We start from the raw sequence: 10,664 nt of genomic DNA on the forward strand, positions 1-10,664 counted from the left end.
GAAATAGATATCTTTTTTCCTAATGAGAAAATAAGACAAATAAATCGAAATCGAGAGTATAATATCATGAACGGCAAAATATATTATGTTTAAAAGTAATGCCCTCACGCAGGATCGAACTGCGGACCTTCAGTTTACAAGACTGACGCTCTACCACTGAGCTATAAAGGCTTGTATGTTGGAGGATAGCAAAACTCATATTTATTACTAAAATTTACAGCACTCCATACATTTTATTGAAATATTTATTACTCTAGCATAAAGATATTTTTAAACTAGATTTCTTATTTATTGTATGCATTAAGCTCTGCAAACTTACTAAAGTTAAACTTCAATAAGTGGTAGACCACAACAAAAATTCAAACCTACTCATATTCACAACCTATAAAAAGAAAATAGTCAATAAATTATATAATATGAGTTGATTTTATCGTGTTTTACATTTTTGATTCACAAATATCTTTATTATTACATTTTAACTCAAATATACCTTTCAACTACCAAAAGATGTTCTGAATAGCTTTGGGATCTTATGAAAATTAATGGTGACCATCACAAAAAAATCTACTTGCTCATAATCACATTTTTTCTTTACAAAATACATAGAGGGGTAGCTACTTCACATTTAATGGTCCTACTTAATAGTATGAATGATGGTCTACAAAATTCCTTACTTGACAACAACCACCATAAAAACACAATGAATAATTTGTAGAAAACTTTTCCATACCACATATTTAGAATTGAATGAGAAATAAGGTATCAAAGTGTTTAATTAATACACAACTTTGTATTTTATTTTATTTTTTCTTTTGCCTATAGAGATATAGAAGATAGTGATATAGAGTATCTAAACTCACCCATATCTAGCCAATCTCATTCAAGCACTATATTTCCTTTGATGACATCTTTCTTTCACTCTCACTCATTTCTTATCTCATCCACCCCACCCCCTTCACACCCCCCTTACCCCACCCTTCTTATATCTTAACCAAATTTTTTCTATCTTTTTCTCTTCACTATACTAAGCATTAAGCAAAATGGCTACAAATTCATTCAACTCCATTCATACACTAAGAAGAAGGCATTCTATAGATTGTCCTTATTCTTTTTCTTCCTCTCCTTCTTCTTTTTTTCCTAAGACAATTACCAAAAACCCCTCCTCATTCTCCAATCATAACCTCATAACTTTCTCTGTTTCCTCAACTACCCCTACCACCACCACTACCACCACCACCACCACCCCTACCACCCCCTTCGATACTCTCGAACAACACTTAATTTCTCAAAATTTCCGGGAAGCAGACGAGGAGACTCGCCGTTTACTCATCGTTTTAGCCGGAGAAGCAGCGGTTAAACGAGGGTACGTTTTCTTCTCCGAAGTTCAGTTCATTTCCGAATCTGACCTAAAGGAAATCGATTCGCTATGGAGGAAATACAGCGACGGAAAATTCGGTTACAGTGTTCAGAAGAAGATATGGAATAACAAAGCGAACAGAGATTTCACGAATTTCTTCATCAAAATTGGATGGATGAAGAAACTGGAGTCTGAAGAAGTGGATCAGTACAATTACAGGGCTTTTCCGAATGAGTTTATTTGGGAATTGAACGATGAAACACCCGAAGGACACTTGCCATTAACGAATGCTCTGAGAGGAACTCAACTGTTGAAGAGCATTTTTACTCATCCAGCATTTGTTGAAGATGGAGATGAAGAAGAAGAGAAGGAAGATAGTAGTAATAATTCAGGGGGTGATAAAGGAAATGCTAAAAAAGGGGGTTTATTTGGGGGTTTAAGGAGTAAATTATTTAGTAAACCAGATTACAGTTTTTAAATTTTTGAAGAAACTAAAAAGTTTGTTTATTAATCAAATCAGTACAAATTATGTGATGATAAAAAAAAAAAGTTGAATGAATTAGAGTTCTTTTTTGTTTATTGTGTTGTTATGAAAAGTAAAAATGTTTGTTTACAAATTTAATATAGTATATGTATAGCTAAATAATAAATTAACTATTGATATATTTGTAGATGTTCCATGAAAAATTTTTAAAAAAATGTATATTTTAATTAACTGGATATCATAACGTAACGTGTTTGTATTATGTGTTCAATCTAGTTTTGGCATTTTTTGTTGTCAGTGTCATAATCTTTTTTTTAAAATATATTCATATTTGAAAAGGAAAAAGGGACAATTTTAGCGACGTTAACGAAGTTAAAATGACTCTGGCATGAATGTACTTCAATTTGAATGTTTTATGTCATTATTTAGTGCCAACATCAAACTTATTAGGTTTTTTGCTTCTCTAGTTTATTCACATGGTCGATTCCAAATTTGGATAAAGAAGAAGGATTGTTAAAAATTAATCGAAAATAATATTTGTCTCACAAAAATAAGAGTATAATTTTGTACATATAACTTTTCTCAAACTTTAGTGGTATGAGGTGAAATCTACTTTATTGTAAAATTGTAACTCGTTAAACAACTTGAATCCTCTGCATTTATTGCTTAGATACACTTGAATTTGTCATATTACGCAAGTTACAATATTTTGATACCTCTAGATACGTGTATAAGTAGATTTGCATGTATCTGTAACACATAGCGAATATCTCTCACTTCTCTCCCATCTCGCTTGTCATTCTCCTATGAATTTTGTCTCCTAGATACACGTGAATCAATCTAGATATATACCAATACATTTATCTAATGTGACTCATATACATTTGAGGTATACATATCCCTCCCCAATCTTGCTCACCTCTTTCCGCGTTTTTGCATATATGATAGCAAAATATATGTATCTAACCGTAAATTACATAGGAAACTCTTTAAATCAGTATTAAAATACGTCTGAAAATATAGATAATAATAGCATGACACTGAACGATATTTAGTTATGTAGTTTTTCCTTTTATTTATCCATTAATTTGATATGCTCTACCTGATTTATCACTACTGAAAATAACTCGTACTATTTACACAGTAAATAGTAAAAATCTATTTATCCATTAATTCGATATGCTCTACCTTTTGAAAGATTTATCACTACTGAAAATAACTCGTACTATTTACACAGTAAATAAAAAAAATCTATCTTTACTGAAACAAATTTTGCTACAATTTCTCGTGGAAACGAGCACAGCCCCTGTGGAATTCGAAAATTTTCGCACCGCCTATCCATCTCCACTTAAATATCAAGCTTATAGCTTATCAACAAGATCCAAAACCACTCGAATTAAAAATCTGAGGGCTCAAAAATGCTTTCTATAAATAAATAAATCAGTGGAAACAACTCGAATCTGAGTTCAAAATTATGAACCTCGAAGCTACATCCATGAGAAAGAAGACGTTTAAAATCATTTTGCTTAAAGAGTCGTGCATATGGAAGGTGGAGCAGTCCTCGTATGGAGGTTTTCGCCACTTTTTGAACCTTACAAACACTTTACAAACCAACTTCTCCTTACAACTAGACGAACACAATTCACATCTCATATAGGCCAACATCGATCCCGTAAGCAGATATCACATGACATTGGTAGATAGGAAAGCTTTTCCTGACTACAGTCTAGTTGTTAAGTGCAATTTCAGCACGTAGCAAGATCTTGTCAGACATACTGATCTAGAAAAACTAATTGGTCATATAACACATCTAACACAGATTGAATTGCAAGCGTTAAAGGGGGCTGATATCAGGGTGCACTGCATTAAAGGGGATTAAGAAGTGTGAAATGGATGAATGTGCCGAAGAACAACCTGATGAACTTCTATAGATGAAAAAGGCTTGAATGAGAGTAAGGTTCTCTATATTGGCCTTGCTTATAGCCAACATGGACTCCCCTTCTAATACATAGGCAAGGTCGATATACTTTATCAACACCTACAGATACTAGTGACTGAACAATCCTAATAAAGCAAAGAAGACAACAAGAGGTAAGGTAGTCTTCAAATTCTATCCCATAAGGAAGCATTATGCTGAATTGGTCCGGAATAATTACTACCAGAGTCTATTGCACTACACCGGTGACAATTCCTCGGGCAATCACGCTAGCTATGTTATTATTGATGTTGTTATGGGGGGTTTCCTAAGTGAGTAAACAAAGCAAACTACAAATTGCTAATTCTTTGAACAATTATGCCGACTTTCTTTGGAATTATGAGTCTCATATCTATCTATTCTCGCAAAAAAAACATACATTATAATAAGAGAACTCAAAAGAGCTCTGAGAACACAGGCATCTGTGCACTTAGTATGTTAATATAGAAACTCTGGTGCACACACCGAAGAAGGCAACACAGAACATAGACATGAGAGCAGTAAATTGGCAACTGCAGCGTCTAATTAACAATAGCAAAACATAGACTCACGAATATAGAAATATGAAGCTACTCAAACATTAGAAACAAACCATTATAAAACTGTAGATAACTGAAACAAGAGCCAGGAATTATCCATCAATAAAATAGTGCAAACACAAAAACAGCCTAATAGTATCTTTGATAACAAAAACATTCCTCAAAACTCTTTAATACTAAAAAAATTACCATTTCATCAAAATCGGATTCAATCTTCGCTCAGAACCTAAGCTTGGTAAAGAACCAGCGATTTTTCCCGGTCTTGAACCTCTCCTCAAGCCTAGCCTTGGTCTCCTTTGCAGCGGTCACCTTCTTGTCACGTGCCTGAAGAACATCAGCATTGACAACATCCTTCAGATCCACATCGAGTGTGTAACGAGTAGGCATGATGTGGTTGTAGTTCACGAGCTTGATGAAAGCCTTAACACGAGATTTCTTCGCCTGCTTCTTTGCTGAATCCTTGCGGATCACCTTCTTCGGGTACTTGGAGATACCTGCAACCAAACAATGGCCATATGGCCTGTCCCTTGTTCCTTCATCAAATGCCCTTACGATCACAGCTTTCCGGCCGGCATACTTGCCTTGAAGAAGGATAACAGCTTTGTTTGGCTTCAAAAACTTCACCATCCTCGCCGCCTCTGAATCTCTCTCTCACACACACACTATCTCGCTCGGCTGGATGAAATGGAGTATAAAACCCTAACGTTTCGGCTTTATAAAGCCCTAATTCTCAACGGGCTAGAATGTAAATCAAAGCCCTAATGCAGAATGGGCTTAGGCCCATAATTTGTTATTATTGGATTGGGCTTTGATATTTGGACCTTCTCAACCAGAATTATATTTGATGTATATTGCTTCAACCGTATGGATAAAACATTTATATAATTGTTTAATATTTGCAATGACTAACAAAATTCTAGATTTTGATCTAACCTCTATTAATAAAATTTTAAATTTCTTTGAATTTTTATTTAAAATATTATCTATGGTAAAAAAATTCCTCTAAACAATTATCCTCAAAATTTCACAACCAAAAGGCTACGAGGCTTGTTTCTACACTTCGAAAGTAAAAATAATTTTGATTACGAGGCTTGTTTCTACACTTCAAAAGTAAAAATAATGTAATGTGTGGTGAAAGAAAGAAAGAAATACCAATTTGGCTATCTTTAGCATAAAATCTAGGAGAAAGGAATCACTTTGAGACACTTCCTAAAGCAATAGATCGTATAATCTAGGTATGATTTCTTGAATTAACCATAAATTAAATAAGATAAGAGTGTCTGGTATGCATGAACGATAAATCTTTTGCAAAATGAATACAAAAAAGAAATGTATTTCATTCACATTCATCAATAATAGTTGTATAAAAGTTATTTAAAACTCGTCAATTAAATTATTCTAGAATTTTAGTTATAAATTATAATCATTGATTTACTTTACATAACCTATCATCGATTTGGTTTATTAATTTTCAATTTGTGAATATGCTAAACTGCTAACCAAATCTATAAGATATTTATTATCAATTTTGTTCGTTAACGATATAATTTACGATTCAACAAATAAAAACATGCTCATATAATCATTTATACACTATGTATAAAATTAGAAGCAAGAATAAGAGTGCAACACATATTTCCTCATTAATCACTTTTGTTTAAACAAAATAATTGTTTAAATCAGTAGACTCATACAATAAAATGCAGAAACATAAATAGGCTTGTTTGTACCATCTATGGCCAAATATTATACTAAAATTTAGAAAATAAAGATTAGAGAAATGTTAAAGTGATCATTATATAATTTTGGAAATGAGTCAAAAATATACTTCAACTTTAGTTTATTAGTTAAGTATGCCCTTATTATTAAAATAGAGTTATTTTTGCTCTCGTTGTCTACAAACATAACAAATATACCCCTAATTTGATTGGAAATCTCAAAATTAACCCGAATTTTACCCATCAACCTCTTTTTCAAATCTAATCCAGCCAATTTCAAATTACCTCGAATTCCGTCCAAATCAGAGATATATTTGTTAAGTTTGTAGACAATGAGGGCAAAAGTAACTCTATTTTAATGGTAAGGCATAATCAACTAATAAACCTAAGCTAGCGTTTGGCTATAGATTTCAAATATTCTTGACAAATATTTTTTGGATGAAAATTTGGGCGAAATTTCACCATGTGATTGGCCATAGTATTTGGAAAATATATTTCACTTTTTTTGAAAAATATGATTTATACCCACAAATTTTAAAAACATAAAAACTAATCATAAGTTAGTATTACAAGTCAATTGAATCTTTGTTACAACAATAACAAATAGCGTCCATGACACTAGAGCAATGCGATAATTTTGGAGTGAGTGCAACAAGCATCATTTCATACATCATGAAGTATACAAAACATATGACTTTGTTATCTTGAGCCGATTGTTCATCATTTTTCATCAATAAACATATTATCATTTCACATTCACCGAATATATCATCACTACTTTGAAATTAACGTAATAATTATGTAATACAACGTAAGCAACAACTATAGATGGTGTTTTTGTAAAAGATAAAAATTTGGGGTAAACTTTAAACTTTTAAAAAATCCCAAATAATAAGATTTAACCCATATACTAGAAAAAACTAGTACTTGGGATATTTGTCAAATAATGACAAAGTATATGAACAAACACTATTTGTCAAGTTTTTTCCCAAATATTATTTGAGGGGTAATTTTTAACCTTTTTTCGATTTTTTGTATGTTGAAAACGAATAAGTAAACTTCAGAAGAAATTCTCCCAATTTTTTTGGTGCCACCTCATCAGATCTATCCACCCCATCGTTGTTTACGTCCATATGCAATAAATGCAAATGAATGTCAATACACAAACAATAGTAAAATTACATAACCTTTGATGAGAGAAATCGTCACAACAAAAGTTAAAATTTGCATAGTTGAATAAATTTCAATATTTGAATACTGTGAGAACTGTCAAAGTCACATGAAACAAGATAGTATATGACAAACATTACGAGTGCTCACCCTCAACTCTTTTGTTTAGCAACCTTTAAAACAGTACAAAACTAACAGGTCTACAAAATTAATAGAAAGGTTGGAAATTCTGCAATCATAGAATATTCAGATGATTGCACTAGCAACATTGACAAGCTGTGACACTGTAAATTTTCAGCTATTTCAGTCAAAACATTAGTACCGGAAAATACTTGTGAGGATCATAACACTACTTGGACAATACCAATGGGTATAGGTCAGCGCGATACTGCAGGTTATGCTAAACTCAAAATAGTTGCAACTTGGGATTTAACAATTTTCACTCAAAGATAACGAGAACAGAAACATTTGGTGTAATTGAAAGAACCACCAAGGCCACTTTGTCAACAAAATTTCAACACAAGAACTAGAAAACTGAAATTCAAACAAGTCTGTAATATATGGTCTCCAAAAAAACTTGAAAGAAATGGTAAAACGAGCATTTGGGATATGGTCCATCACCAACATGTCTACTTCTAAAATACTCATTCTTCTTCAACAATTTTACCCTTCTCACTGACATAGATACCATCAAGAAACTTTCGGATATCCTTGTTCTTCACATGGCATTTCTGTACAACAAGATACAAAATAAAAAAATTTAAGTAATGCCAATTCAAATTGATAGTATCGCAAAGTTTAAATGTTCAATGTTAGGAGATAGAACATAGAGATTACTTGGTTAATGAGGGCAGCAGAGCGAGAAACGAGCTCAATGTCATTTCCATCCAACACAAGCTCGTCCTTAACCTTCTCAGATCGAACAACTGTTACTCCATCAAGCATGTCAACTTTCCTAACCTGACACAGCCATAAAACCAGTTAAATCTCCAGGCACTACTACAGCAAATGGTATAGATAATGAGCAGTGAAGAGTACATATGACATTGCCATACGTAGGACAAACCCTAGCCAAGTGGTATGCGACTCAAGCTGGCTTTATTCACTACGCCAGAAATGATTCCTTAATGGATATAAAATAAGCTACTATATAACATTTCTTTATCAAATAACCAATTTCTACATCATCTATAACAATTATACTAGCTGCTACCTATTTCAGTCAAACATCTCAAAGTTCTAAACCTAGCTGAATAAAATTGATCTTCATAGCAGCATTGTTAATGGCAAAGTTAGTTTTTCAAACAACTTTTAATTACTTTTAACAAATAAAACATATCATTGAAGTAGTTCAAAAAGAACTATGGAATTGATATAGGAATTCAAACACAAGTTCAATAGAATCTTGCCATTCCTTCATAAACAGGTACAGTTTTTCAACTTTATCTTCCTAATTACAAAAGCCAATCAATTTCACATTTGAATATACAAAATGAGAAATACAACAAAAAACTAAGCAATAAGAATCACATATGAAATCTTATATTTATATAAAACTGAAGCATTTCTGTGTAATGGGCGTCCCTTTTCGCTAAAATTAGTATCCAATGGGTTTAATACAGAGACTGAATCAGAGCATTCAAAACACAAAAATCCACAGAAAAAGAACTACAATTAAGAAGCATAAATCCAGATCACGTAGTCAACGATCATGTTAACAAACTAATGCATACATTTCGTTCATACAAAAAGCTTCAGGAAACAAAGAAAAATAACTTTGAAAAAAAATTACCTTCTTCTCGCCAAGGAAGTTACGGATCTCAATGGACTTGTTACCTCCGGTGATGGAGGCATTGATTGGAAAGTGAGCATACACAAAACGCATCTTGTATCTGTATCCCTTGGTAACACCAACGATGAGATTATTAACATGGCTAAGAGCGGTACGGATAGAAGCAGTAGCCTTTCGAGATCCAAACCAGGCATCAACCTTCAGCTTCTTCTGTCCAGTTTCCTCGTCCTTGATCAGCTGGAAATCGAGATTGAGATGCTTGAAGTTTCTCACAAGCTTTCCCCTTGGTCCTTCAACTTCGATTTGCTTTGCCTTCACCTTGATGGTGATGCCGTCGGGGATATCCATGGTTTCTGATGACAGAATTGTCTTCATCTTCTCTAAATTTCTCTCACACTCTCTCTCCGACTGTGTGTGTGAATATGGTGATCGCTAAAACCCTAGCAGCGACATGAAACCTTAAAGAAAGAGCTCTTAAATATGCTATGGTACTTGTTGAAACCCTAGTTTTGATGGGCCAAATTATCCAACCCAACTCATCAGGTCGATTAGGCCCAATTATTTAACCGGCCTTTTATATATTAGAAGAGATAAATTTTCAGATATAGTCACTCAAAAATAATCTATATTATCCTCCTTTGCTATAGATTGATAATTACAATATATAGCTACATGCTATAGGAGGAGATAGTAGAGCGAGATTGGAGAGAGAGGAGAGAGGCTAGTGAGCGAGGGAAGAGTGGGAGAGAGGTGAATTGTATATGTATATCAGCCAGATAATTATATATTTTACATATGTCTTTATATATATATGGCAAACGATATTGGGAGAGGCTAACGATATTAGAAGAGAGAGAAGAGTGGCAAGCGAGATTGGGAGAGGGAAGAGAGGTGAGCGACAGAGGGCAAAGAGTCGAGAGGGGTGAAATGTATATGTATATCAGTTAGATAATTATATATTATACATATGCATTTACATATATGGCAAGCGACATTAGAAAAGGGGGGAAAGAGGCGAGCGCTATTGGGAGAGGGATTAGAGAGGCGAGCAATAGAAGGCAATAATTTGTATAATTCACATCTCATTTTTATACTGCGCGACTACGTTTGTATAATTCACGTGTTTTTGTATAATTAAGTACTATAAAGTTTGGAATTATACAAATATGATAAAACTTGAAATAACATATTAATTTAAGCAGAAATATATGAAATTTAAACAGTTATACAAAATTTATTATACAAATTACATTATAAAATTTATTATACAAAATCCAAATACTACATGTTTAGACAAACTTTAAAAGGTTATACACAAAAGATTATAATGTATATGGTGAAAAAACTGAAAAATAAAGGAAATCATCTTCATATACAAATATAAATCATCGTATATAAATATAAATCAAAAGAAGAGAATTGCTAGTTGTGAATTATACAAATGTCCAAATGTGCCTAATTATACAACTTGAAGTCATCCCATGTAATTAATAGTTAATGTTAGTCGCAAGTGGTAATTTTAACAAACTACAGCAAAATCTCACTAAATTAATATAGATGGGATCATGAAATGTTATTATTTTATAGAGGTATTATTTAATCGATAAATTATTATTTACTAATTGACAT

At 32.8% G+C, this 10,664-nt stretch overlaps 3 protein-coding genes and 1 non-coding gene across 4 annotated transcripts; 1 reads left to right on the top strand and 3 right to left on the bottom strand.

The window, feature by feature from the left end:
• Window positions 1-99: 99 nt before the first annotated feature.
• TRNAT-UGU lies at window positions 100-171 on the bottom strand. The gene has a single exon. It is a non-coding gene; the product is annotated as a tRNA-Thr (tRNA).
• Window positions 172-999: 828 nt separating this feature from the next.
• LOC107023784 (tetrapyrrole-binding protein, chloroplastic) lies at window positions 1,000-1,934 on the top strand. The gene has a single exon (XM_015224582.2). It carries the CDS (start codon window positions 1,041-1,043, stop codon window positions 1,833-1,835), a length of 795 nt encoding a protein of 264 aa, XP_015080068.1. The 5' UTR covers window positions 1,000-1,040; the 3' UTR covers window positions 1,836-1,934.
• A 2,438-nt stretch (window positions 1,935-4,372) lies between these two features.
• LOC107023691 (60S ribosomal protein L27) lies at window positions 4,373-5,056 on the bottom strand. The gene has a single exon (XM_015224465.2). It carries the CDS (start codon window positions 4,980-4,982, stop codon window positions 4,575-4,577), a length of 408 nt encoding a protein of 135 aa, XP_015079951.1. The 5' UTR covers window positions 4,983-5,056; the 3' UTR covers window positions 4,373-4,574.
• Window positions 5,057-7,655: 2,599 nt separating this feature from the next.
• Window positions 7,656-9,504, bottom strand: LOC107023432 (60S ribosomal protein L9-1-like). Its single transcript, XM_015224125.2, has 3 exons — window positions 9,036-9,504; window positions 8,081-8,203; window positions 7,656-7,974 (listed from the first exon to the last, which is right to left on the bottom strand). The coding sequence occupies exons 1-3, from the start codon at window positions 9,408-9,410 to the stop codon at window positions 7,888-7,890; spliced, it is 585 nt and encodes a 194-aa protein (XP_015079611.1). The 5' UTR covers window positions 9,411-9,504; the 3' UTR covers window positions 7,656-7,887.
• Between the last annotated feature and the right edge of the window lie 1,160 nt (window positions 9,505-10,664).

This window comes from Solanum pennellii, chromosome 6 (assembly GCF_001406875.1).
Source record: "Solanum pennellii chromosome 6, SPENNV200".
In the NCBI taxonomy this organism is placed as follows: Eukaryota; Viridiplantae; Streptophyta; class Magnoliopsida; order Solanales; family Solanaceae; genus Solanum; species Solanum pennellii.

What these genes read in the sequence shown, in the direction of transcription:
- LOC107023691 (XM_015224465.2), bottom strand. Translation starts at nt 4,982, where the DNA reads ATGGTGAAGTTTTTGAAGCCAAACAAAGCTGTTATCCTTCTTCAAGGC.
- LOC107023432 (XM_015224125.2), bottom strand. Translation starts at nt 9,410, where the DNA reads ATGAAGACAATTCTGTCATCAGAAACCATGGATATCCCCGACGGCATC. An exon ending in ACTTCCTTGGCGAGAAGAAG is followed by an intron (nt 8,204 to 9,035) that starts GTAATTTTTTTT and finishes TGGCTGTGTCAG; the next exon opens with GTTAGGAAAGTTGACATGCT. An exon ending in CTGCTGCCCTCATTAACCAA is followed by an intron (nt 7,975 to 8,080) that starts GTAATCTCTATG and finishes CTTGTTGTACAG; the next exon opens with AAATGCCATGTGAAGAACAA.
- LOC107023784 (XM_015224582.2), top strand. Translation starts at nt 1,041, where the DNA reads ATGGCTACAAATTCATTCAACTCCATTCATACACTAAGAAGAAGGCAT.